This window comes from Nyctereutes procyonoides, unplaced genomic scaffold (genome assembly GCF_905146905.1).
Source record: "Nyctereutes procyonoides isolate TBG_1078 unplaced genomic scaffold, NYPRO_anot_genome, whole genome shotgun sequence".
Classification (NCBI taxonomy): Eukaryota; Metazoa; Chordata; class Mammalia; order Carnivora; family Canidae; genus Nyctereutes; species Nyctereutes procyonoides.
Genome location: NW_026575020.1, coordinates 18840660 through 18862735, shown reverse-complemented (window position 1 = coordinate 18862735; position 22076 = coordinate 18840660). Strand labels below are relative to the sequence as shown.

Genomic DNA, 22076 nt, shown 5'->3' with positions numbered 1-22076 from the left:
ACATCAAACCCTCCCAGGCCCATTAGGAAAAACCTGTGGCACTGTGGGTGCTTACATTTGTTTATTCTTGCTACAGATGCTATTGACTGGGATTTGCAACCCCTTTGCCTTTGTATACTCTGCCGTGATGAAAACTTTACTAAGGTTTGGTGGTTGTCATCCAGTTGTCATATTTTGAGCGAACAGCAAATCTTCCACACATGGGGCCCATGTTTTCAAAGAGGAGACTTTAGAGCAACAACTCCAAAACTTGGAATGTGTTGCTTTAATCCTATCTAGGAACTTTTTTAATGTTTAATTTAAACACCTAGCATATTCTGTGGCTGTGGGAGGGGAAGACAGAAGAGTTTCCTCTAGAGGGTAGCTGGCTTTCCAGCATACTGTCTGAGCATCGTTAGAAGCAGGCATCTCGTTAGCTAATACATTACACCAATCAAGGAGAGTTATCTTAAGCCACAATTAATCTGCTCCCTGGCATATGTTGATAGGAAAGCATCATGCTGTTTCTTAATTAAAAGCAAACGGATTAAAAATGATTAATAAGAGTATTAAATATTCTCCTAAACTAAAGGCTTTGGGATTCTTGGATAAATCTAGTTGTGTTTTTTTTTTTTCCATTCTGAAACCCAAGAAGCATTCACTGTTTTATTTTTTCCAGCCCCCAAAATCTGCATAAGTAGGGGCATGTGCATAAGTTCTCAAGCCTTAGAGAAGTCTAAATTGCCAATGATAGAGATGGAAATGTCTGAGTTCAGGTGGCAGTGGGTAAGAATCCCAGTATATCCAGTCCATATGCGGGGTACACTGGTGCTGGGATGCTGGAGTGAAGACCACTGCATTGTAGGGGCAACATCACCATCCCTCCTCTTTGTCAGTAGAGATTGACGAGGCACCGAGAGGTGGGAAGTCTTGCTTGGGCCTACGCCAGCTTGGCCATCCCACCCTGGCCAGGAGAGCTGATCTTTGTGTCCATTATTCCAAACAGAGCAGGCATGTTGGGGGCCAGAGAAAGAACTAGAAAGGGCACACTGCTGACCCTTAATCCTGGGCTCCTTAATCCTTTAACTGTGAAGGACTCCTTAAGAACTTTTAGAAATGTAGAAGTCAGTCACGTGATGTAATAAATAACCAGTCATAGCTAACTCACCAGCTAAGTTAGAGATGAAGCAAGAGTCTGTGAAAAACCATTCTTTATGAAGGCATGAAATAGAAAGTTAGAAAACCACACAGTGCTTAGTTTCTGACTGAGTGCTGCCCTTGAAGGGTGTGAAAAAGACCTTCCCTCTGTGCCTTGTGGGTCCTGAAGTTAAAGTTGTGGCACTGACGCCTTGCTGGTATGCAGGATTCCTGAGCCACAGCTCAAGCCTCAAAGCTTCTGAGAGTCCCTAATGCACCCACCTATTAAATTACAGCGCCAAACTCATTGTCATTCTGACTTTGACTTCGTTAGTGATAACAGAGAAGGATAGCGCACCTTTAAATGACGAGCTTTGTGTTTAATTACCCAAACAAAATGACATAAATATGAATGAGCCCTAATGGTGGTACTTGGTTTTCCGGAAACCATTAACAAAACGATTCCTAAATGATTTGTAAAGAAAATGAGAGGAGAAGAGAGCAAGGAGAAGGCTATTAGGTTCTAACACACTCCTGAATTATTATGTAGTCAACTACCTAGGAAATACTCGGCTAAATGATCTCGGAAAAAAAGGCACAAGGTGGTTTGTCGAGACTTTAGGGTTACAGACGCCTTGCACCTTTAGAATATTCTCAGAAGGTAAAATGGGGGGTCGATTTCTGACCTAGTGGCTCTCCCCTAGCAGCAAGACTTCCCACATGTCAGTCTCCCCAGGCCTCATTGAAAGAGACTTCCACAACCAGGTAACTCATCTGCCAGCCTGGCGGGGGCTAGAGACTTACATTTTTAAAATTGTGTCTCACTTCCTCAGAAAAAACACATTTCATTTTTTTATTTATTTTTATTTTTTAAAAGAGATTTTATTTATTTTTCATGAGAGACACACAGAGAGGCAGAGACACAGGCAGAGGGAGAAGCAGGATCCATGCAGGGAGCCTGATGTGGGACTTGATCCCGGGACTCCAAGATCACGCCCTGGGCCAGAGGCAGGCGCTAAACTGCTGAGCCACCCAGGGATTTCCCCCCCCCCTTTTTTAAAGATTTTATTTACGTATTTAGAGAGTGAGAGAGCATATGCACAAGTTGGGAAGAGGAAGAGGGAGAGAGAATCTCAAGCAGGCTCTGTACTGAGCATGGAACTGGACACAGGGCTCGATCTCACAACCCTGAGATCATGACCTGAACCAAAATCAAGAGTCGGATGCTCAAATGACTGAGCCACCCAGGCGCCCCTTCATTTTTATTTTTTTTAAATACATGTTAATTTTTATTTTTTAAGTAAACTCTACACCCACATGGGGCTCGAACTCAAAACTGCAAGATTAAGAGTCACACACTCTACTGACTGAACCAGGCAGGCTCCCCACAATCAGAACTTGATTAAACAATTTGGGCTTTTAACTCTCTCAGGTCCATCAGGTGATTACATTCTCTCAGCCTTTGTGGAATAGGTAAAAACCTAGAATGAGAGGACTTGAGTCAGGTGTGAGCCCTGATGCCTCCAGGGGCCCAAGCGAATGCTTCAAAGATGCATCTTGTACCAAAAGAAGAAAAGAGAGAATGAGGACAGCTCCTGTCCTGAGGCCTCTTTCCTCTTTACAATGCCAACAATAGTGGAAAAACTTGAACAACTCTTTTTTACTGAGCAAGCTGTTGGAGTGAATTTTCCAGAAAGTGAACAGTCAGAGTGTCCAGCCTAGCCCTGGTGTTTGACCAGGAGTTGTTGTTTGCAGGCCTATGTTTGGGACAATAACAAGGATCTGGTGGAGTGGCTGGAGAAACAGCTGACGGAGGAAGATGGTGTTCGCTCAGTAATCGAGGAAAACATCAAATATATCAGCAGAGACTATGTCCTCAAGCAGATCCGCAGGTGAGACCCGCATTGGGGAACTTGCGTGGGAAGGAGCTAAGATTTAAGAACTTCTTTGGAAGGAGCTAAGATTTAAGAACAAATCGTGAGATGATGCCTTACAGTCTTTGTGGGTTTTTTCTGTTGGAGACTGCTGTAAAGAACCCTCCAGTAAAAATAGAGCCCTGAAACACAATTCTTTCTCAGCTGCTGGGCTCTAGGGCACTTAGTAATCTCCACTAGATGAAGGCTTAGTTCATTGTGCCCAACTATTAGCTACAAATGCAGATCTTCAGACTGTGAGAAAAGCTGATTCCATGGCAGCTACATTCTCCACTGGAATATTACATGCATGAAGTAGCCTTCACAGGGCACCACATCTGGAGACCTGTCCTCTGCTCCTACTGATGTTAGAATCACCTGGCCAAGATGTTACTCGATTTCTCCACTGTATGATTACTGATTTTCCCCATTGCACCTAATAGGCAATCTGTGGGGAGACACTTTAAGGCCATGGAGATGTCCTGTTCCTCATCAGGATTTTCAGGCATTCCTGGCTGACCCGTGTCTGATCCAGTTTTTATGGCAAGGTTGCAAAAAGGAGAACTTCCCAACTCTCTGTCCTCCACAGTCCTCACTCCAGTCTCCGTGAGCAGTCTTCTCTCTCCCCCATTCATTTACATGTTCATTAGCCTACGCCAATAATGAATTTATATTTTTTAAAATAATTTGCAATTCATTATTACACTTAACTTTAATGCCCAAAATGTCCCAGATTTAGCCAGTGGAAGCACCTTTGTGCTGGTTCCACTCTGTGACGTGTCCCTATTGGTTTGTGGGGGTTTTTTGGTTTGTTCAGGTTTTTGTTTTTTTAGGGTTTTTTAAGTAATTCTTTGCTTTCTGACGTAGCAAAAACGTGCCAGGTCCTTTTTGTACCTGCCTTGCTACTGGGGACTTTTTTCATATAGGAAAACAAATTAGGTGAGGTGGTGCTTGATATATCTGCAGTGGATTCTATTAGCATGTTATCAGGTAGTTCTTAACCTCCTCGCTCCCCATCTAGACACTTCTGCTTCTCTCTTCTTCACCATCCCCAATCTTCCTCTCCAGCTTGGTACAGGCCAATCCCGAGGTTGCCATGGACTCCATCGTCCATATGACTCAGCATATCTCACCCACTCAGCGAGCAGAAGTCGTACGGATCCTCTCCACGATGGACTCCCCTTCAACGTAGAAAGAGCTTCCTGCCCATCCCTGCCTCTGGAGAAAAGGGCTAGAGCTGCCTCTTACAGCTGAAACCACTCTAATGAGAAGGCACAGAAGACCCAGCACTGGAATCCAAATGGCATTTTGCTTCCCCCTCGAACGTTTTCAGTTATGCATGACATAATGGGATATAGGGTCACAAAGCCCCTACCAGTCACACCCATCCTGTTCAGTATTTATTATTTTGTCTGTGACTACAGCCCTCCTTTCCTGCAAGGACTCACGAAGGCAATGAAGGGTACAAGCCTGTACCATGAGGTCTCACTACATAAAAGCAGGGCTGCTGCTCCTGTCCTGACAGCTCCTTGGTCCCAGCCCAGGGAAATGTGAAGTGTTGTCGGGCAGTCAGAAGCCCTCCCTTAGCCCCTGCTCCATGAGCCTGCAGCCAGAAGCAGCAGAGGAGGGCTGGGGCAAGGAGAAAGCCTCAAGTCCATTGTCTTTTTTACCTCCATGTTCAGCCCGGTACGTACTAGGTACGGGAGAGGACTAGTTCCTGGTTTAATCACACCAAGGTACTTGTTTCTTCATGGAGTATGAAATCTGCAAGCTCCATGAGAACTCAAAGATGAGGGCAAAACTGTGACTTAAGAAGCAAAGAAAGAAGATAGACCAAGTCACGGTTGTTGATTTAGGGGCCTTGACTGTGGGCTTGATTCTCTTAGAACAAATGGAAAGATGGTTGAACTATCACTACCTTGTATATCACTGCTCAACCAGCTCTTGCACTTGCTGGTAGCCACATAGGCAGTGCAGTAGCCCAAGCTAGGGCAGAAGAGGAGCGGGGGTGGGGGTGGGGAGCCTGGCCCTTTGTGTCACTGATGGGAAGTAATAACTCATGCCACAGGGAAAGTGGGCCAGATAGTCTCTCTTTTTTAGAACTTGGAAAGTTATTAGTTACTATTAAGCCTGGAGCTTTGATAGTTCTAAAAGGTTACTAGTGCCTCCAGAGTCACTCAGCTCTATTTCCAGAGCAACTCTCCTAGCAGTGGACATCCCTCCTCCCTCCAGGTCTTGTCTCTTCCTGGAATGTCCACAAGCAGCAGATACAGCTGGTCTCCCCACAGCTGCTGAAAGGAACCCTGGTGTGACCTCTCAGCACGGAAACTGGTCTTCCCCGATGTGAGCAGGCTTCCGGGGAACACAGAATCCACATGACCTTAAGATTATCTACAACTCCATCGTGGTGCTGTTGTCTTCCAGGCTCACTGGTCCCTCCTCGGCCAGCGGCTGGGGCCTCCTCACCAGTGGTGGAGAGAGTTTCTTTTCAACAACCTGTTTATTCAAGGAAAGAGTTTCTGGACTCCCCCCATTGGTGTTCCTCAAGCAGGAGTGGCAGGTGATCAGGGCTGGTGTAGCATCCGGTTTTCACAGTGCAGCTAATTGCATTTGTCTCTGATGACCAAGGAAGAAATCAATCATTAAGACGTTTTAGTGGAGTGGTATGAATACTTTTGTGTACAAGCCACAGTTTTGAGCCTTAACACTATAGTACACGCACAAGAACAAGCTCCACACCCTTCTTTGGGACTGGCTCACGCAAATGGGCACTGTGTGGCTGGAGATTCCACTGCCTGCCCGCTGGAGCTTGGAGCTGAGGGCAGGAAAAGGTGGGGAACAATGTTCAGTCCAGAGAGAAGCATCCACTACTGCTGGTATCAGCTTAAGTAAATATTGGATTAGTCTTGGACCAGATTATTCTTTTCTGTAATTAGCAAAATTCCACATACCTGTAGGTGGCACAAACACCTGTGCTCGCCCTGGCATTTCTTCAGAAGCAGGATGGGTCACACTTGTTTTACTTCTCCCTCTTCACCAAACTATGACACATTAAGTGAATATGATAACATTAAGTGAATACGGTTCCTCTCTGGAAGTCCGTCATGCCTACCTCCCACCCTGCCCCCCTACCCCCATCCCCAGAGCACCTCACTGTAGGTCTGCCCCCAGACGGGGTTTTCATACAGAGAAGCCAGGAAGAGCCATAGAAATTGAGCAATCTAATATTCCCCCAGCCCATTACATATGCAAGGTTACTGAGCTAGGAGGAGTATAAATGATGTATTGACCAAGACTTGCTTGAGCTGAGATTGCCATATTCACTTCGTTCACAAAGCAGCCTTCACTTGTCTCATTGAGAATTCGATGGACACATACCCTGATGAGCAAGGAGCATCAGTCAAATGTATTCGTTTCACATTTTGTTGAAATAAACCTCCACATTTGTAGAAGAGTTACTGTTTGTCATTTCAACCCATGCCTGGCCACCACATTTGTGTTCCACTTTGAGCAGGGGCGCTTTCAGCAATGGTAGGGTGAGTCCCTGTCCCGCTGCTGAAAGCTGAACATTATAGTAACAGAACAGCATGCATGCATTGCTTCTGCAAAGTGACATCTTTGAGAGACTTGGAGGCTTTTCAGATACACATAACCTTGATGGTCTGGGCAATTTCAGGGGTGTTCTTAATAGGAAGTGAAGATTTGAACCTCTTAGTTTGCATGAGTTTGTGGGATTATCTGGGTCGAGTGAATAGTGAACCATTTTCAGAGCTTACCTCAGGCCAGTTTTATGGAAAGGTTGTGTATTCTCAATAATATAGCTGCTTAATAGATTTTTGAATGCTAATTTTGGGCACAAAAAGGCATTAAGGGCAGGAAGCTCATGCTTGTGTGCCTGCAACCCTCTGCCTCAGTTTCTCTCTGTAAATCCCTGTGGTTGAAGCAAGAACAAACACATTTGCAAAGAAAGGTAGAAGCCACAAGACAGCAGGGAAGGGAAGCACTAGCCTTTGACGATATTTAAACTTGGTATGTTGGTTCTGTCTTTCTGGGATGTTTAGCAAAGAGTGTTTTTTTCTAAAATGTTTTATTTTAGCTTTGCGCAGTGGCAGTATCATATCCAGTGAGGTTTATCCGAGGCACAATTATTGCTAATTAAAATGTTTTATTTTAAATATATTTTATATGTACGTATGATATATTGTAAATATATGTCCATTTGAATCACCCAAAGGTAGATGTTCTTAGAGTGATAAGTTGGCAGATCCAGGGGAAAAATTATTCTTTGCTGCCAGCTACCACACTCCATGGGCAGGGAGTCCTGGTGGCAGAGAGGCCTTAGGCTTTCCCTCCTCTCTAAGCAGGCAGAGGAGAAGCAGATCCCAAGATGCAAATTTTAAGTGCCCCTGCCCTCAGCCCACACCTGTTGGTGGTCCTGGGATGGGAAAAATATTCTTCTCCTGCCCCACCCCCCCACCCCCAGGAACTTTCTGAGACATACAGTCCTTTCTCCTGTTGGGGAGTGATATTTCTTTCATTGGCCTTTGTAATAAAAGAAAATTTAAAACCTCCACTGGTATTATTGGGATAATAAGAAAAGCTAGAACAGCAGGGATTCCCAGGCCTACCTACATTTCCCCAACTGAAAACCAAGGATGCAGTGATAAATACAAGTGCTTAATTACCATCACAGGGAGGACCCTTCCTGTGCTCCTTCAGCATGCCAGGCATGGTGAAAGCCTAGAGAGGAACTGAGCTGGGAGATGAACTCAGTGCTGGCTCCTTGGCTGGGCACTGGAAGGCCAAAAGCTGAGCCCATACAGTGAGGCAGAAAGTGGTAAGGGCTGCATGAGTGGTACAGACAATTAAGGGCCAAAGTCTTCTGGCAGAGAGTGGTTTCCAGATGGGAAAGGAAGGCAAGGTGTCTCAAGTCCGGGCACCAACACTTGCAAAGTTCTCAAGGGACACTAGGAACATCACAGAGAAACACAGCAGTGCTTTGGGGGAGGATGGACGATGATAATCTGAAAAATGCAGGCAGGTTATGACATCATGGATCCCTGTAAGTACTAGGCCAACAAAGAAGATCTGTTCTGAAGAGAGTGGGAAACTCTTGGTGGTTTGGGGATATGGGAAGACTGGGTACAAAAGTTTAGAAAGCAACCTGAGTGAAAAGACCACCATGTTGGGTGCCGTGAAGTCTAGCTTCAAGCCCAGCTCCATGTGTATGTCAGTGAGCTGGAGGGTACCTAGGATAGTGAGCCCAGGCCATTCCAGGAGGCATAGAAAGAATAAGCCACTGTCAGCTATTTTCAGTACTCCAGAAATCCCACGTGTGTCTCAGGCAGGCAGCTAAGGGTCACCATGCCATTGTCTTTCTGATGACAGTTTTGCCAACCCAGATAATATGGCTGGCCAGAAGTTCCAGTGGGCAGTTCATGATAATAAATAATGGGAACAGGATATCTTCATAAATGCAATGTTTGAGTGGGCAAAGTCTTCAAAAATAAGATTCTCTGAGGTTGCAGGGTGACAGGATGGGGTGGGAGATGATAGTGGTGTCTCAGCTCTGAGGATCTGAAACCACCCAGTGGGCTTGGCCCATTGGGTACCATAATGAGAGGAAGTAAACTGGAACTCAGAGATGGCTGAATAATGGGCCTAACCCCAAACATTCTGATCTATGACTGGTCTGGAGTGAGCAGGAAGGATTGGGGGTGAGAGGAGACAGAAAGGATTAAGACATCCAGGCCCTGACCTAGGAAAAAGCTAAGCAAGCATTCTTGTCCATGCTAACACGGGTGGGTATTTTCATAGTCACCGAAAAGAGCAGACTTTGAAATAAGCCCAGCTGGGTTCAAATATCTGGTCCCTCATCCCTGTTCTTTGGAAAAGTTCCTGCCTCCTCAATCTGTGGCATATGGATAAATAACAACTTGAGTGTTTGTTTTTAATTACCGTAAGTTAGTTAACACAAAGCGATGGACATTAGTAGCAAATTATCAATATATGTTAGGGTTCTCCATGCTCTGCCCCTTCCTCATGCTCACAAGATATGGGACCTGTCCTCACTCTAGAGTATCTTCCTCTTAAAAGCATTCAGAGAACTATCCCCCTTAATGGAGCAGAAATCTAGGGATTGTCTCCAGACACTGAGTTACATGGACACAATGCAAAAGTGTCACTGAGGACTACTATGGTCTGAATGTCCCCCAAAATTGATGTGTTGAAATCCTAGCCTCCAACAGTGATATATTAGAAGATGGGACCTTTGGGTGGTGCTGAAGTCATAAGGATGAAGCCTTCATGAGTAGGATTAGTGTCTTATAAGAGGATCCAGACAGATCCCTTCCCTTTTCCATCATGTGAGAATACAACATGAAGTCATAGACCCCAGGAGAGAGCCCTCACCTGACCATGCTGGCATTCTAATCTCAGACTTCCATCTTGTTGTGGCAGTCCAAATGGACTAAGACAAAAAAAAAAAAAAAATGGACCATGATGGTGCTGCTATAACAAACCTAAAAATGTGGAAGCAGCTGGATATACAGGGAATGTGCCTCAACATAAAGGATTTCTATGACAAGCCCACCGCTAACACCAGACTCAATAGTGTAAACCTAAAAGCTTTTCTTCTAAGATCAGAAAAAAGATAAGGTGCCCTTTCTTGCCACTTCTATTCAACTTAGTACTGGAAGTCCTAGCCAGAGCAATGAGGCAAAAAAGAAAATGCATCTAAATTGGAAAAGAAGAAGTAAAACTTTATTTGCAAGATGATATGAGACAGATATAGAAAACCCTAAAGACTCAAAAAAATTGTTAGAATAATAAGTTCAGTAAAGTAGGATACAAAATCAATATACAAAAATCAGTTGCATTTCTACATACTACTAACAAACTTCTAGAGAAATTAAGAAAATCCCATTTGTGAGTGATTCAAAAGAATTATCTAGGAATAAATTTTGCCAAGGAGATGAAAGATCTATACACTGAAAACTCATTGATGAAAGAAATTGAAGAAGATACAAATGGAAAGATATTCCATGATTATGGACTGGAAGAATTATTACCCAAAGCAATCTACAGATTCAGTGCAATTCCTATCAAAATATTTTACCAAAATGGCATTCTACAAAGAACTAGAACAAATAATTCTAAAATTTGAATGGTACCACAAAAGACCCCAGATAGCCAGTGTAATATTGAAAAAGAAGAACAAAGCTAGAGGCATCACACCTCTTGATTACAAAACTATAGTCATCAAAACATTTTGGTACTGGCATAAAAACAGACATAGATCAATAGAACAGAATAGAGTTCAGAAATAACCCCATGCATATAAGGTCAATTAGTTTACAACAAAGAAGCCCAGAATATACACGGGGAAAACGATAGCCCTCTCCAATAATTGGTGTTGGGGAAACTGGACAGCCACGCATGCAAAAAAAAGAATGAAACCAGACCCTTTTCTTATACCATACAAGAAAAAAAAAATCAATTCAAAATAGTTTAGAAATGAGTGCAAAACCTGAAGCCATAAACTCCCAGAAGAAAACATAGGGGCTAAACCCCTTAACATCAGTCTTAGACAATGATTTTTTTTTTAATTTTACACCAAAAGCAAAGGCAACAAAAGCAAAAATAAGTGGGACTACATCAAATTTAAAAACTTCTGCACAGCAAAGAAAACCATCAACAGAATAAATGAAAAGGCAACCTATGGGAGAAAATTTGCAAATCATTTATCTGATAAAGGGTTAATATCCTAAATATGTAAAGAACCCATAGCAGCTCACTAGCAAAATAATCTGATTTTAAAAAGACAGGAACTGAATAGATATTTTTCCAAAGATGACCAACAAATGGCCAACAAGTACATGAAAAGGTATTCCTCATTCATCATCAGGGAAATGCAAATCAAAACCACAAGATATCACCTCATACCAGTCAGAATGGCTAATATCAAAGATAAGAGATAAGTGTTGGAGAGAACATGAAAAAAGGGACACTTTGATATTGTTGGTGTAAATGTAAATTGGTACAGCCTCTATGGAAAAGACTATGCAGGTTCCTGAAAAATTTTTAAATAGAACTACCATGTGATTCAGAGTCTCACTTCTAGGTATATGTCAAAGGGAAATGAAAACAGAATGTTGATGAGATATCTGTGCTCCCACATTTCTCACAGAATTATTGACAATAGCCACCATATGGAAAACAAGCTAAGTGTCTATTAGCAGATGAATGGATAATGAAGATGTGAGACACACACATAAACACACACACACACACACACACAGTGGAATATTATTCGGCCCTGAGAAAGAAGGGAACCCTGCCATTTGTGACAATATGATGGACTTTAAGGACATTATACTATGTGAGATAAGCCAAACAGACAAATACCATATGGTATCACTTGTATGTGGAATTAAAACAAAACCTCAAACTCATACAAATAGAGAAAAAAAAATGACTGCCAGGGGCTTGGGGTGGGGAGTGGGGTGTAGGGAGCAGTAGGGAAAAGTTCAGCTATAAGATGAATAAGATCTGAGGATCTAGTGTACAACATGGTGAATACAGGTGATAATGCTACATTGTATAATTAAGATGTGTTAAGATGGTAGAACTTGGCACACACAAAATAGTGAGGTGATGGATGTGTTAATCAACTAAATGAAGGGAACCCTTTCACAATGTACCTATGTAGCAAATCACCACAATATACACTTTAAATATCTTACAATTTTGGATGTCAATTATGCCTCAATAAAGCTGAATTTTTAAAATAATAATACCAGGAGTGAGGAGCTGTAAAAAACCTAAAAATGTCGAAGTGACTTTGGAAGAGTTTGGAGATCTGTGCAAGAAAAAGCCTACATTGCCATGAACAGATCTTGAAATGTGATTTGGGTGAGGGCTCAGAAGAGGAAGAGAGCTGTAGAGGAAGCCTCCATCTTCTTAGAAAACCCGTAAGTGATGGCAAACTGAATGTTGATAGAAATATGGATGCTAAAGGGTCATTCTGATGTGGTTTCCAACAGAAATGAGGAACGTGTTATCGGAAACTCAAAGAAAAGGTGATCCTTGTTAAAAAGTAGAAAAGAACTTGGCTGAATTGTATTCATGTTCCAGTGCTTTGTGAGAGGTAGAACTTGTGAGCAATAGAACTGGATATTTGGTCGAAGCTGTTTTGTTTTTATTTTTAAGATTTTATTTATTTATTCATGAGAATATACAGAGAGGAGAGAGAGAGAGGCAGAGACACAGGCAGAGGGAGAAGCAGGCTCCATGCAGGGAACCCAACATGGGACTAGATCCTGGGTCTCCAGGATCATGCTCTGGGCCGAAGGTGGTGCTAAACCGCTGAGCCACCCAGGTTGCCCCTCGAAGCTGTTTCTAAGCAAAGTATTGAAGGTGCAGCTTATCTACTTTTGAATTTTATAGTAAAATGGGAGAAGACAGAAGACTTAAGGACAGAATTGTTAAAAGGGAAGTAGAAATGTAAAGTTTGAAAAATTCTCCATCTATCCATATTGCAAAAAAAATGTGGAAGCATATTTTGAAGAAAACACAAGGGTACAGCCAAGTGACCCTCTAATATGGAGATTAGCATGGTATGTGGACTTCAGGGGAAGGACATTAGAATGAAAGAAGGAAGGTTGTTGGACTTGTTAGACTTTACAAGATGATCATAGAACTATTCAACTGCTTTTTTTTTTTTAAGATTTTACTTATTTATTTTAAAGACTTATTTATTCATGAGAAACACAGAGAGGCAGAGACATAGGCAGAGGGAGAAGCAGGCTTCTCGTGGGGAGCCCTATGTGGGACTCAATCCCCAGACCCGGGATTACATGCTGAGCCAAAGGCAGACGCTCAACCTCTGAGCCATCCTGGTTCAACAACTGAGCCATCCCAGCATCTCAAACTAATCAGCTTCTAATATGCTCTTTTCTTTAAGACAAGGGAGAAGGTTAGGGCACCTGCCTGGCTCAGTTGGTAGAGCATGTGACTCTTGATCGAGGGGTCATGAGTTCAAGCCCTACGCTGAGCATAGAGCCTACTTTTAAAAAAAAAAAAGCACCCCAAAGGCAATTCAGAGATCATGAGAGCTTCTTCAGTTTCAAGAGGCAGGTGTGGGGGAGAGACCACATTGCCTGGGTTTTAATAGGCCAGATATGAAGACCCACCTAAAGCTGTGGATGCCAGATCCTTGCCCAGCAGAGCCATGGGGGTGGGCCCCCCAAACACTCCATGGTAGTGCTGCTGACATTTTATTCCAGCCCAGGAGAGCTGCTATGTGGACTGCGTCCAGCAAAGCCATGGGGGCTGGCATACCCCAGGGGGTCCAGTGTGACTGAAAGACAAGACCCCCATTAAATGTATCTAGAAGGTGGCAGAGCGCCAAGTTAAAGATGATTCTCAGCCATAAGATTTAATGTTTGCCTTGTTGGGTTTTGGACTAGCTTGGGGCCCATCATCCCCTATTTCTTTTGGAATAGAAATGTCTATCCTGTGCCTTCCCACCCTGTATTTTGGAAGTACATAAATTGTTTGATTTCACAGGTTCATAGCTGGACCGGAATTTACCTCAGAATGAATATCTTGAGTCTCACATATATCTGACTTAGATGCTATTTAGATGAGACTGATTTTTAGACTTTTAAATTGATGCTGGAATGAGTCAAAGCTTTTGGGGCTGTTGGGATGGAAAGACTGTATTTTAAATGTAATACGGATGTGAATTCGGGGAGCTAGAAACAGAATGCTATGGTATGAATGTTTATATCCTCCCCCAAATTTATGTTGAAATCCTAACCCACCACAGGTGATGGTATTAGTAGCTGGGGCCTTTGGAAGGTGTTTAAGTCATGAGAACAGAGTCCTCATGAATATAAAAGAGGATCCAGAGAGATCCATTTTGCCTTCTGCCGTGTGAGGATATAACAAGAAGCCTATGATCTAGAAAAGAGCCTTCATCCAACCCTAATCTTGGGCTTCCAGCCTCCAGAACTGTTAGAAACAAATCTCTGTTGGAGTGCCTGTGTGGCTCAGTCAGTTGAGCGACCAACTCTTGATTTTGTCATGATTTCAGGTTCGTGGGATTGAGCCCAGAGTTGGGCTCCACATCAGCAGAGTCTGCTTGTCCCACTTCCTCTGCTCCTGCCCCTGCTTGCTCTTGCTCTCTCAAATATTTAAAATAAAAATAGAATAGATGTATTTTGTTTATAAGCTAACCAGTTTGTGGTATTTTGTTATAGCAGCCTAAATGGACTAAGACAGAGAGGCTGAGCTCTAAGTCTGGCTGTGCTTACAGTGGGGCCTTGAGCAGCTCAAGGGGCTTCTGGAGTCTTGGTTTCCCTAGAGTGCATAAGGAAAGACTGAATGTGAAAATTCCTAAGATCTCTTCTAGAAAGATTCTAATATAGGATCATGGATGAAGCTAAAGTCTGGGTGAAAATATTCCATATCCAGTGTCCAGTGGTATTTTCAGTAACAGCATTAATCTCAGTGGGAAACAACAATCCAGCAGCCCAGACAAAAATTTAACAGACATTAGAAATAAGACAGCAATAGGAGGCCTTATAAGCTTTTCATGAAGGAAAGACCAGAGAGGGTCCACTCTATCCACACATCGCTAATTGGCTGTGAACTTACACACAGGTGTAGGAGAGATGCAAGAGGGTCCATCAGAAAGGAAAAGCCAGGGGATCCCTGGGTGGCGCAGCGGTTTAGCGCCTGCCTTTGGCCCAGGGCGCGATCCTGGAGACCCAGGATCGAATCCCACGTCGGGCTCCCGGTGCATGGAGCCTGCTTCTCCCTCTGCCTGTGTCTCTGCCTCTCTCTCTCTCTCTCTCTCTCACTGTGTGCCTATCATAAATTAATAAAAATTAAAAAAGAAAGGAAAAGCCAGAGCAGACTAAAAATCTGCCAAAATTTTTAATATGCTTACACACACACACACACACACACACACACACACATGCACGCATGCGCGCAATCAATAGAAGGTGAAGCCTTAGCAGCACAAGGTCTTTGAGTACAACATCTGCCCAAACCTTTGGTTGACCATTAGTCACAAGAGTGATACCTATGAAGCTAGGGTTAAAAGTAAGAACAAGTAGGGCATTTGACCAGCTCAGTCAGAGGAGCTTGTAAGTTTTGATCTCAGGGTCATGAGTTTGAGCCCCACATGGGGTATATAAAGCTTACTTAAAAATAAATTTAAAAAAATAACACCTGGGTGGCTCAATGGTTGAGCATCTGCCTTCAGCTCAGTAAATGATCCTGGGGTCCTGGGAACAAGTGCCCCAGTGGGCTCTCTCTGCCTATGTCTCTGCATCTCTGTCTCTCACAAATAAACAAAATATTTAAAAAAATGAAAACAAGAATTTTTCAGACTTTAAGAGACAAAAACAAGCAGGGGGAGTGATAGAGGGAGAACAAGCAGACTCCCCACTGAGCAGGGGGTGCACTGTGGGGCTCCATCCCAGGACACTGAGATCATGACCTGAGCCAAAGTCAGACACTTAACCAACTGAATCATTCAGGTGCCCCCAAAATAAGAATTTTTCAAAAGAAAAACTGAACAGAGACATCAGCATCTTCATTCCACATAGGAAACAATGCACAGATTTAGTCAAGTTATTAAAGCCAAAAAAAAAAAAAAGCCTTTGGGGAGAAAAATCAGAATCCGTAGTTGCTATATTATAAAAAATGTATAATTTTCAAGAAAAAACTACAAGACATTCAAATAGGAAAGCATAATCTATCTTCAGTTCAGAAGAAACAAAAAATAGACAATAGAAACTGTTTCTGTGTAAGTCCAGATGTTGAACCTAGCAGAAAAAAGACTTTAAATTGGCTATTATAGAAATTGTTAAAGTAAATTTTGTTTTTTTTTGTTAAAGTAAATTTTGAATAAAATTCTGATATATGCTATAATAGAAATAAAACCTTGAAGACATTTATGCTAAATGACACATTATTCCAAACACTAAACAGGAAATATTGTATAATTCCACTTATATAAAATAACTAGAATTATCAAATTCACAGAGACAAAGTAGAATATTGCTTACCAGAGGCTGAAAGGAGGAGAAAATGGGGAGTTATCCTTTTATGGGTACAGGGTTTCAGTTTGGGATAACAAAAAAGTTCTGGAGATGGATAGTGGGGCTGGTTGCATAACAATGTGAATATACTTAATGCCACTAAACTGTACACTTAAAAACTGTTAAAATGGTAAAGCTTATGTTACATATATTTACCACAATTTTTAAAAATCTAAAGTTGAAAATTACAGCAACAAAAGGAGAATTAGCTAGTGGGACTAAACAGTAGATTCAAGAAGGCAGAAGGAGGACTCTATAAATTTGAAGATAGGGGTCGCCTGGGTAGCTCAGCGGTTTAGCGCCCACCTTTGGCACAGGACGTGATCCTGGAATCCCAGGATCAAGTCCCAGATCAGGCTGCCTCCATGGAGCCTGCTTCTCCCTCTGCCTGTACCTCTACTTCTCTGTGTGTGTGTGTGTGTCTCTAATGAATAAATAAATAAAATCTTTAAAAATAAATAAATTTGAAGATAGAGCAATAGAAATCATCCAATGTGAAAGACAGAGCCTCAGAGACCCAGGAAACATCAGGTATGCCAATTTATGTGTGGTGAGAATGCCAGAAGCAGAGAAGAGAGAAAAGGGGGCAGAAAAAAACATTTGAAGATATAATGGCTAAAAATTGCCCAAATATGATGGACAACAATCTGTAGATCCAAGAAGCTCAATAATTCCCAAGGAGAATAAACACAAAGAGAGCTATATGTAGATCTATTATAGCCAATCCATTGAAATACAAAGAGAAAATCTTGAAAGGATCTAAAACTCATCACATATAGAGGAACAACAAAACAAAAGCCAAATGACAACAGCGACGAAAGCCAGAAGGCAGTGGGCTGATATATTCAAAGTAGTAGAAGAAAAAAAAAAAGGAACTGTCAAGCAAGAATCCTATATTCAGCAAAACCATCCTTAAAACAAAGATGAGGGGCACCTGGTTGGCTCAGCTGATGGAACATGTGACTCTTCATCTCAGGGTTGTGAGTTTAAGCTCACATTGGGTGTAGAGATTACATAAAAAATAAAGTCTTGTGAGAGAATGTTAGTTCTTCAACAGAAGCTAACAGTGCATTGAAGAAGGAAATTTAGAAATGATGTTATTTCAGCAATAAAATTTTATGAATCTTGCATATAACCAAATGATAAGCTGGCTTTTCATTTACACAATGGAAATGAGTATTAAAGTATTCACAAAGACCAGTAGAGAAATATAAAGTTATTCTGATGAAGTTTTAAATGCAAATAATTGAATATATTTTATAGACCTAGCATGTAACAGAATTTGATGAATACAATGTAAACCATAGGTATAGAATTCATTTATGTAGAATCTTAGGACAAAGCTCATTTAGAATTCTTGAAATACATTTAGCTCATGTTTAATAAAATCCCTAACAGAGATCCCTGGCTGGCTTAGTGGTTTAGCACCTGCCTTTGGCCCAGGGTGTGATCCTAGAGTCCCAGGATTGAGTCCCACATCGGGCTCCTTGCATGGAGCCTGTCCCTCTGCCTGTGTCTGCCTCTCTCTCTCTCTCTCTCTCTCTCTCTCTCTCTGTCTCTGTGTGTGTGTCTCATGAATAAATAAATAAAATCTCTAAAAAAAAAAAAAAAGATAAGATGCTCAACATCACTAATGATTAGAGAAATACAAAACAAACCACAATGAGATATCACCTCACAATCATTAGGATAGCTTCTATCAAAACAAAAAACAAACAAACAAACAAAAAACAAAATAGAAAGCAATATTGGTGAGGATGTGGAGAAATTAGAATCCTTGTAAACCGTTGGTGAAATTGTAAAAGGTGCAGCCACTATGGAAAACAGTATGGCAGTCCCTCAAAAAAATTAAAAATAGAATTACCATATGATCCAACAATCTCAAATCTAGGTATATATTCAAAAGAATTAAAAGTCTTTAAGAGGGATGCCTGGATGGCTCACCAGTTGAGCGTCTGCCTTTGGCTCAGGGCATGATCCCAGAGTCTCAGGATCAAGTCCCACATCGGGCTCCCTGCATGGAGCCTGCTTCTCCCTCTGCCTGTGTCTCTGCCTCTCTCTGTGTCTTTCATAAATAAATAAAATCTTTAAATAAAATAAATAAATAAATCTTATTTATAAATAAATTAAATAAATAAAAGTCTTGAAGAGGGACACCTGGGTGGCTCAGTGGTTGAGCGTCTACCTTCGGCTCAGGTCATGATCCCAGGGTCCTGGGATCTAGTCCCACGTTAGGCTCCCGGCATGGAGCCTGCTTCTTTCTCTGCCTGTGTCTCAGCCTCTCTCTCTCTCTCTCTCTCTCTCTCTCTCCCTCCCTCCCTCTCTCTGTGTCTCTCATGAATAAACGCCCTGGGCTGAAGGCGGCGCTAAACTGCTGGGCCACTGGGGCTGCCCTACATAAAATTTTTTTAAAAAGATTTTAAAAATTAAAAGTCTTGAAGAGATATTGCACATTTATATTCATAGCAGCATTATTCACATTGGTCAATATATGGAATCAACCCAAATGTCCACTGACTGATGAATGGATAAACAAAATGCAATACATACATACAATGGAGTATTATACAGAAAACCTATTACGTGGATCTTGATGCATGCTACAACATGGATGAACCTTGCTGATGAAAAAGTTTTGGTGATCTGTTGCACAACAGTGGGACTATTCCTCTTTTTTTAAGTTAGCCAAATGTTGGTCTTGAACTCATGACCCCAAGATCAAAAGTTGCATGCACTCCTGACTGAGCAGCCAGGCAATCCAGGATATTCTTAACACTAATGAAATGCACATTTTAAAATAGTTAAGATATAAATTTTATATAACTTTACCATAATTTTTTAAAAAGAATACATGGTAAAAACAATAACAGTGGAATTAAAATTGCTTCCTAACACAAAAGAAGGCAGTAAACAAGGAACAAAAGGACAAAATCCTTATCTTTAATTACTTGGATTTGGAAGGACTAACTCATCAAAAGGCAGAGACTGCCAAACTAGATAAAAAACAAAATCCAGTTCTCTGTAGTCTATAAGAAACAAACTTTAGATTCAAACACATAAATTGAGGCACCTGGGTGGCTCACTCAGGCATCCAACTCTTAATTTCAGTTTAGATTATAATCTCAGGGTCATGAGATCAAGCCTCATGTCCAGCTCTGCACTCAGAGGGGAGTCTATTTGAGATTCTCCCTCTCCCTCTGCCTCTCCCCCACTCTCTCTCTCTTCCCCCCCAAATAAATAATTATTAATGTATACACACTTAAAAACAGCAACCGAATATGTAAAGCAAAATTTGACAGAAGTGGGGGGGTGGGTGGAGGGGTGGGTAAAATGGGTGAAAAGGATTAAGAGGTACAAACTTCCATTTAAAAAATTAGTCATGAGGATAAAGAGCATAGCATAGGGAATATAGACAATAATGTTGTAATACACTTATTATGGTAAGCATTTAATAATGTATATAATTACTGAATCGCTGTGTGTACACCTGAAACTAATTTAATATATGTCCACTCTACTCCAATTAAAATTTAAAAAAAAATTTTAAGCCATGGAAATGTCCTGGTCAAACCAGGAGGGTTGCAGCACCTAGAGGCCAGCATCCTGGACATAATGAACATTACGGAGAGTGAACTTACAGGAGAAATCAGGAGATTTATTGTGAGGCCACAATAAATTTGAATAAAGAATCATGATTATTTATCTTTTTTTTTAATTTTTATTTATTTATGATAGGCACACAGTGAGAGAGAGAGAGGCAGAGACACAGGCAGAGGGAGAAGCAGGCTCCATGCACCGGGAGCCCGACGTGGGACTCGATCCCGGGTCTCCAGGATCGCGCCCTGGGCCAAAGGCAGACGCCAAACCGCTGCGCCACCCAGGGATCCCTGATTATTTATCTTAAAAAGTGACAGAAGTAAATGAAAGAAAAAATAGATAAGTCAATAGTAACAGGTTTTAATCAATAACTTAAACTTTCATCCTAAAAAACTAGGGGAATAAAGGACAAACTAAACCCAAAGCAAGCAGATTGGAGTAAAAAATAAAGATGAGACTGGTAACTAATGAAACAGAAAATTAAAAAGCAATAAATAAAAATTAATAAAACCAAAAGTCGGTTATTTGAAAATATCAACAAAATTGACAGACAAGGAGAAGACACAAATTTCCAAAATCAAGAATGAAAGAGATTTTGCTAGGAACCTTTCTGAAATTAAAATAATTATAAAGGAATATTATAAACAACTTTATACCAGCAAGACAACTTAAATAAAATTAATAAATGCCTAGAAAGACATCATTTACAAAAACTGACTGGAGAAGAAATAGAAAATCTTAATAGACCTATAACAAGTGAAGAAACCAGGTTAATAAATAAAAATCTTCCCACAAGGAAAAGCCCAGTCCTGGAAGGCTTCACTGATGAATTTTATTATCAAATATCAAATTTTTTTAAAGATTTTATTTATTCATTCATGAGAGACAGAGAGAGAGAGAGGCAGCGCAGGCTCCATGCAGGGAACCTGATGTGGGACTTGATCCCGGGTCTCCAGGATCAGGCCCTGGACCCAAGGCGGTATTAAACTGCTGAGCCACCCGGGCTGCCCTATTATCAAATATCTAAAAGAAGAAATAACAATCTTCCACAAACTCTTTCAGAAAACAGAAAACATTTTCTAATTCATTCTCTGAAGCCAGTATTATTCTGACACCAAGGCAAACAAAGACATCACAAGAAAGGAAAACTGTGCACCAATATCCTCATGAACATGGATGCAAAAATCCTTAGCAAATATTGGCACACCAAATCCAGCATCATAGTACAAAAAAAATTATACATCATAGCCAAGTGGGATTTGTCCCAGGAGTGCCAAGTTAGTTTAACATCCAAATCAATTAATGGAACATACCCTAATAGAATAAAGAACAAAAGCCACCTGGTCATCTCAAAAGGTGCAGAAAAACATTTGGTAAAATCCAACATCCATTCTAAACAAAAATTCTCAACAAATTATGAAAAGAAAGGAATTTCCTCAACCTGATAAAGGGCATCTATAAAAAAAAATCCAAACTAACATCATATTTAATGGTGAAAGATTGACTACTTTTCCCTCCTAAAATAAAAAACAAAGCAAGAATGTTGACTCGCCATTCTATTGAGCATCATACTGGAGGTTCTAGCCAGTGCAATAATTGCTAAATAAATAAATATTATAGGCTTGTAGATTGAAAAGAAAGAATTAAAACTTTTTTAAAAAGATTTTTCATTTATTCATGAGAGACACAGAGAGAGAGAGGCAGAGACATAGGCAGAGGGAGAAGCAGTCTCCCTGCAGGAAGCCCAATGCGGGACTTGATCCCAGGACCCCAGGACCATGCCCTGAGCCAAAGGCAGATGCTCAACCACTGAGCCACCCAAGTGTCCCAGAATTAAAATTATGTATTCACAGACGGTATGATCCTATGTGAAGAATGGGTTTTTAGAAACTAGAATAAACGTATTCAGTAAAGTCACAGGGTACAAGATCAATACACACACATACACACACACACACAAATCAACTGTCTTTCTGTATACCAGCAAGAAGGGATCCAAAAATGAAACTATAGAAATATGCATTGACAATAGCATCAATAATGATAGAATACTAATGAAGAAATTTAACAAAAGAAGTACAGGATTTATATACTGAAAATTATAAAACACTGCTAAGAGAAATTGAAAATAAATAAATGAAGAGACATTCCATGTTCACGGATTGGAAGACTCAATGTTATTAAGATCGCAATTCTCCCTAACTTGATCTATAGAGTCAACGTAATCCCTATCAAAATCCCATTAAGCATTTTTATAGATACTAACAAATTTATACTGAAATTTATATGGAATTGTAAAGGACCGAGAATAGCCAAAACAATTTTGATTTGG

At 41.1% G+C, this 22076-nt stretch overlaps 1 protein-coding gene and 1 non-coding gene across 8 annotated transcripts in view; both read left to right on the top strand.

Moving 5' to 3' along the window:
- The window catches only part of ACACA (acetyl-CoA carboxylase alpha), a 289228-nt gene extending 282745 nt beyond the window's left edge, over positions 1 to 6483 (top strand). For all 7 annotated transcript variants that reach the window (XM_055322849.1, XM_055322873.1, XM_055322865.1 and 4 more), the window contains 2 exons: positions 2872 to 3008; positions 4098 to 6483. In XM_055322849.1, coding sequence (XP_055178824.1) covers positions 2872 to 3008; positions 4098 to 4221 — 261 coding nt within the window. In that variant the 3' untranslated portion in view covers positions 4222 to 6483. The remainder of the gene's footprint in view (positions 1 to 2871; positions 3009 to 4097) is intronic.
- A 640-nt stretch (positions 6484 to 7123) lies between these two features.
- Positions 7124 to 7262, top strand: LOC129518615 (U4 spliceosomal RNA). The gene has a single exon (XR_008666217.1). It is a non-coding gene; the product is annotated as a U4 spliceosomal RNA (small nuclear RNA).
- The last annotated feature ends 14814 nt before the right edge of the window (positions 7263 to 22076 follow it).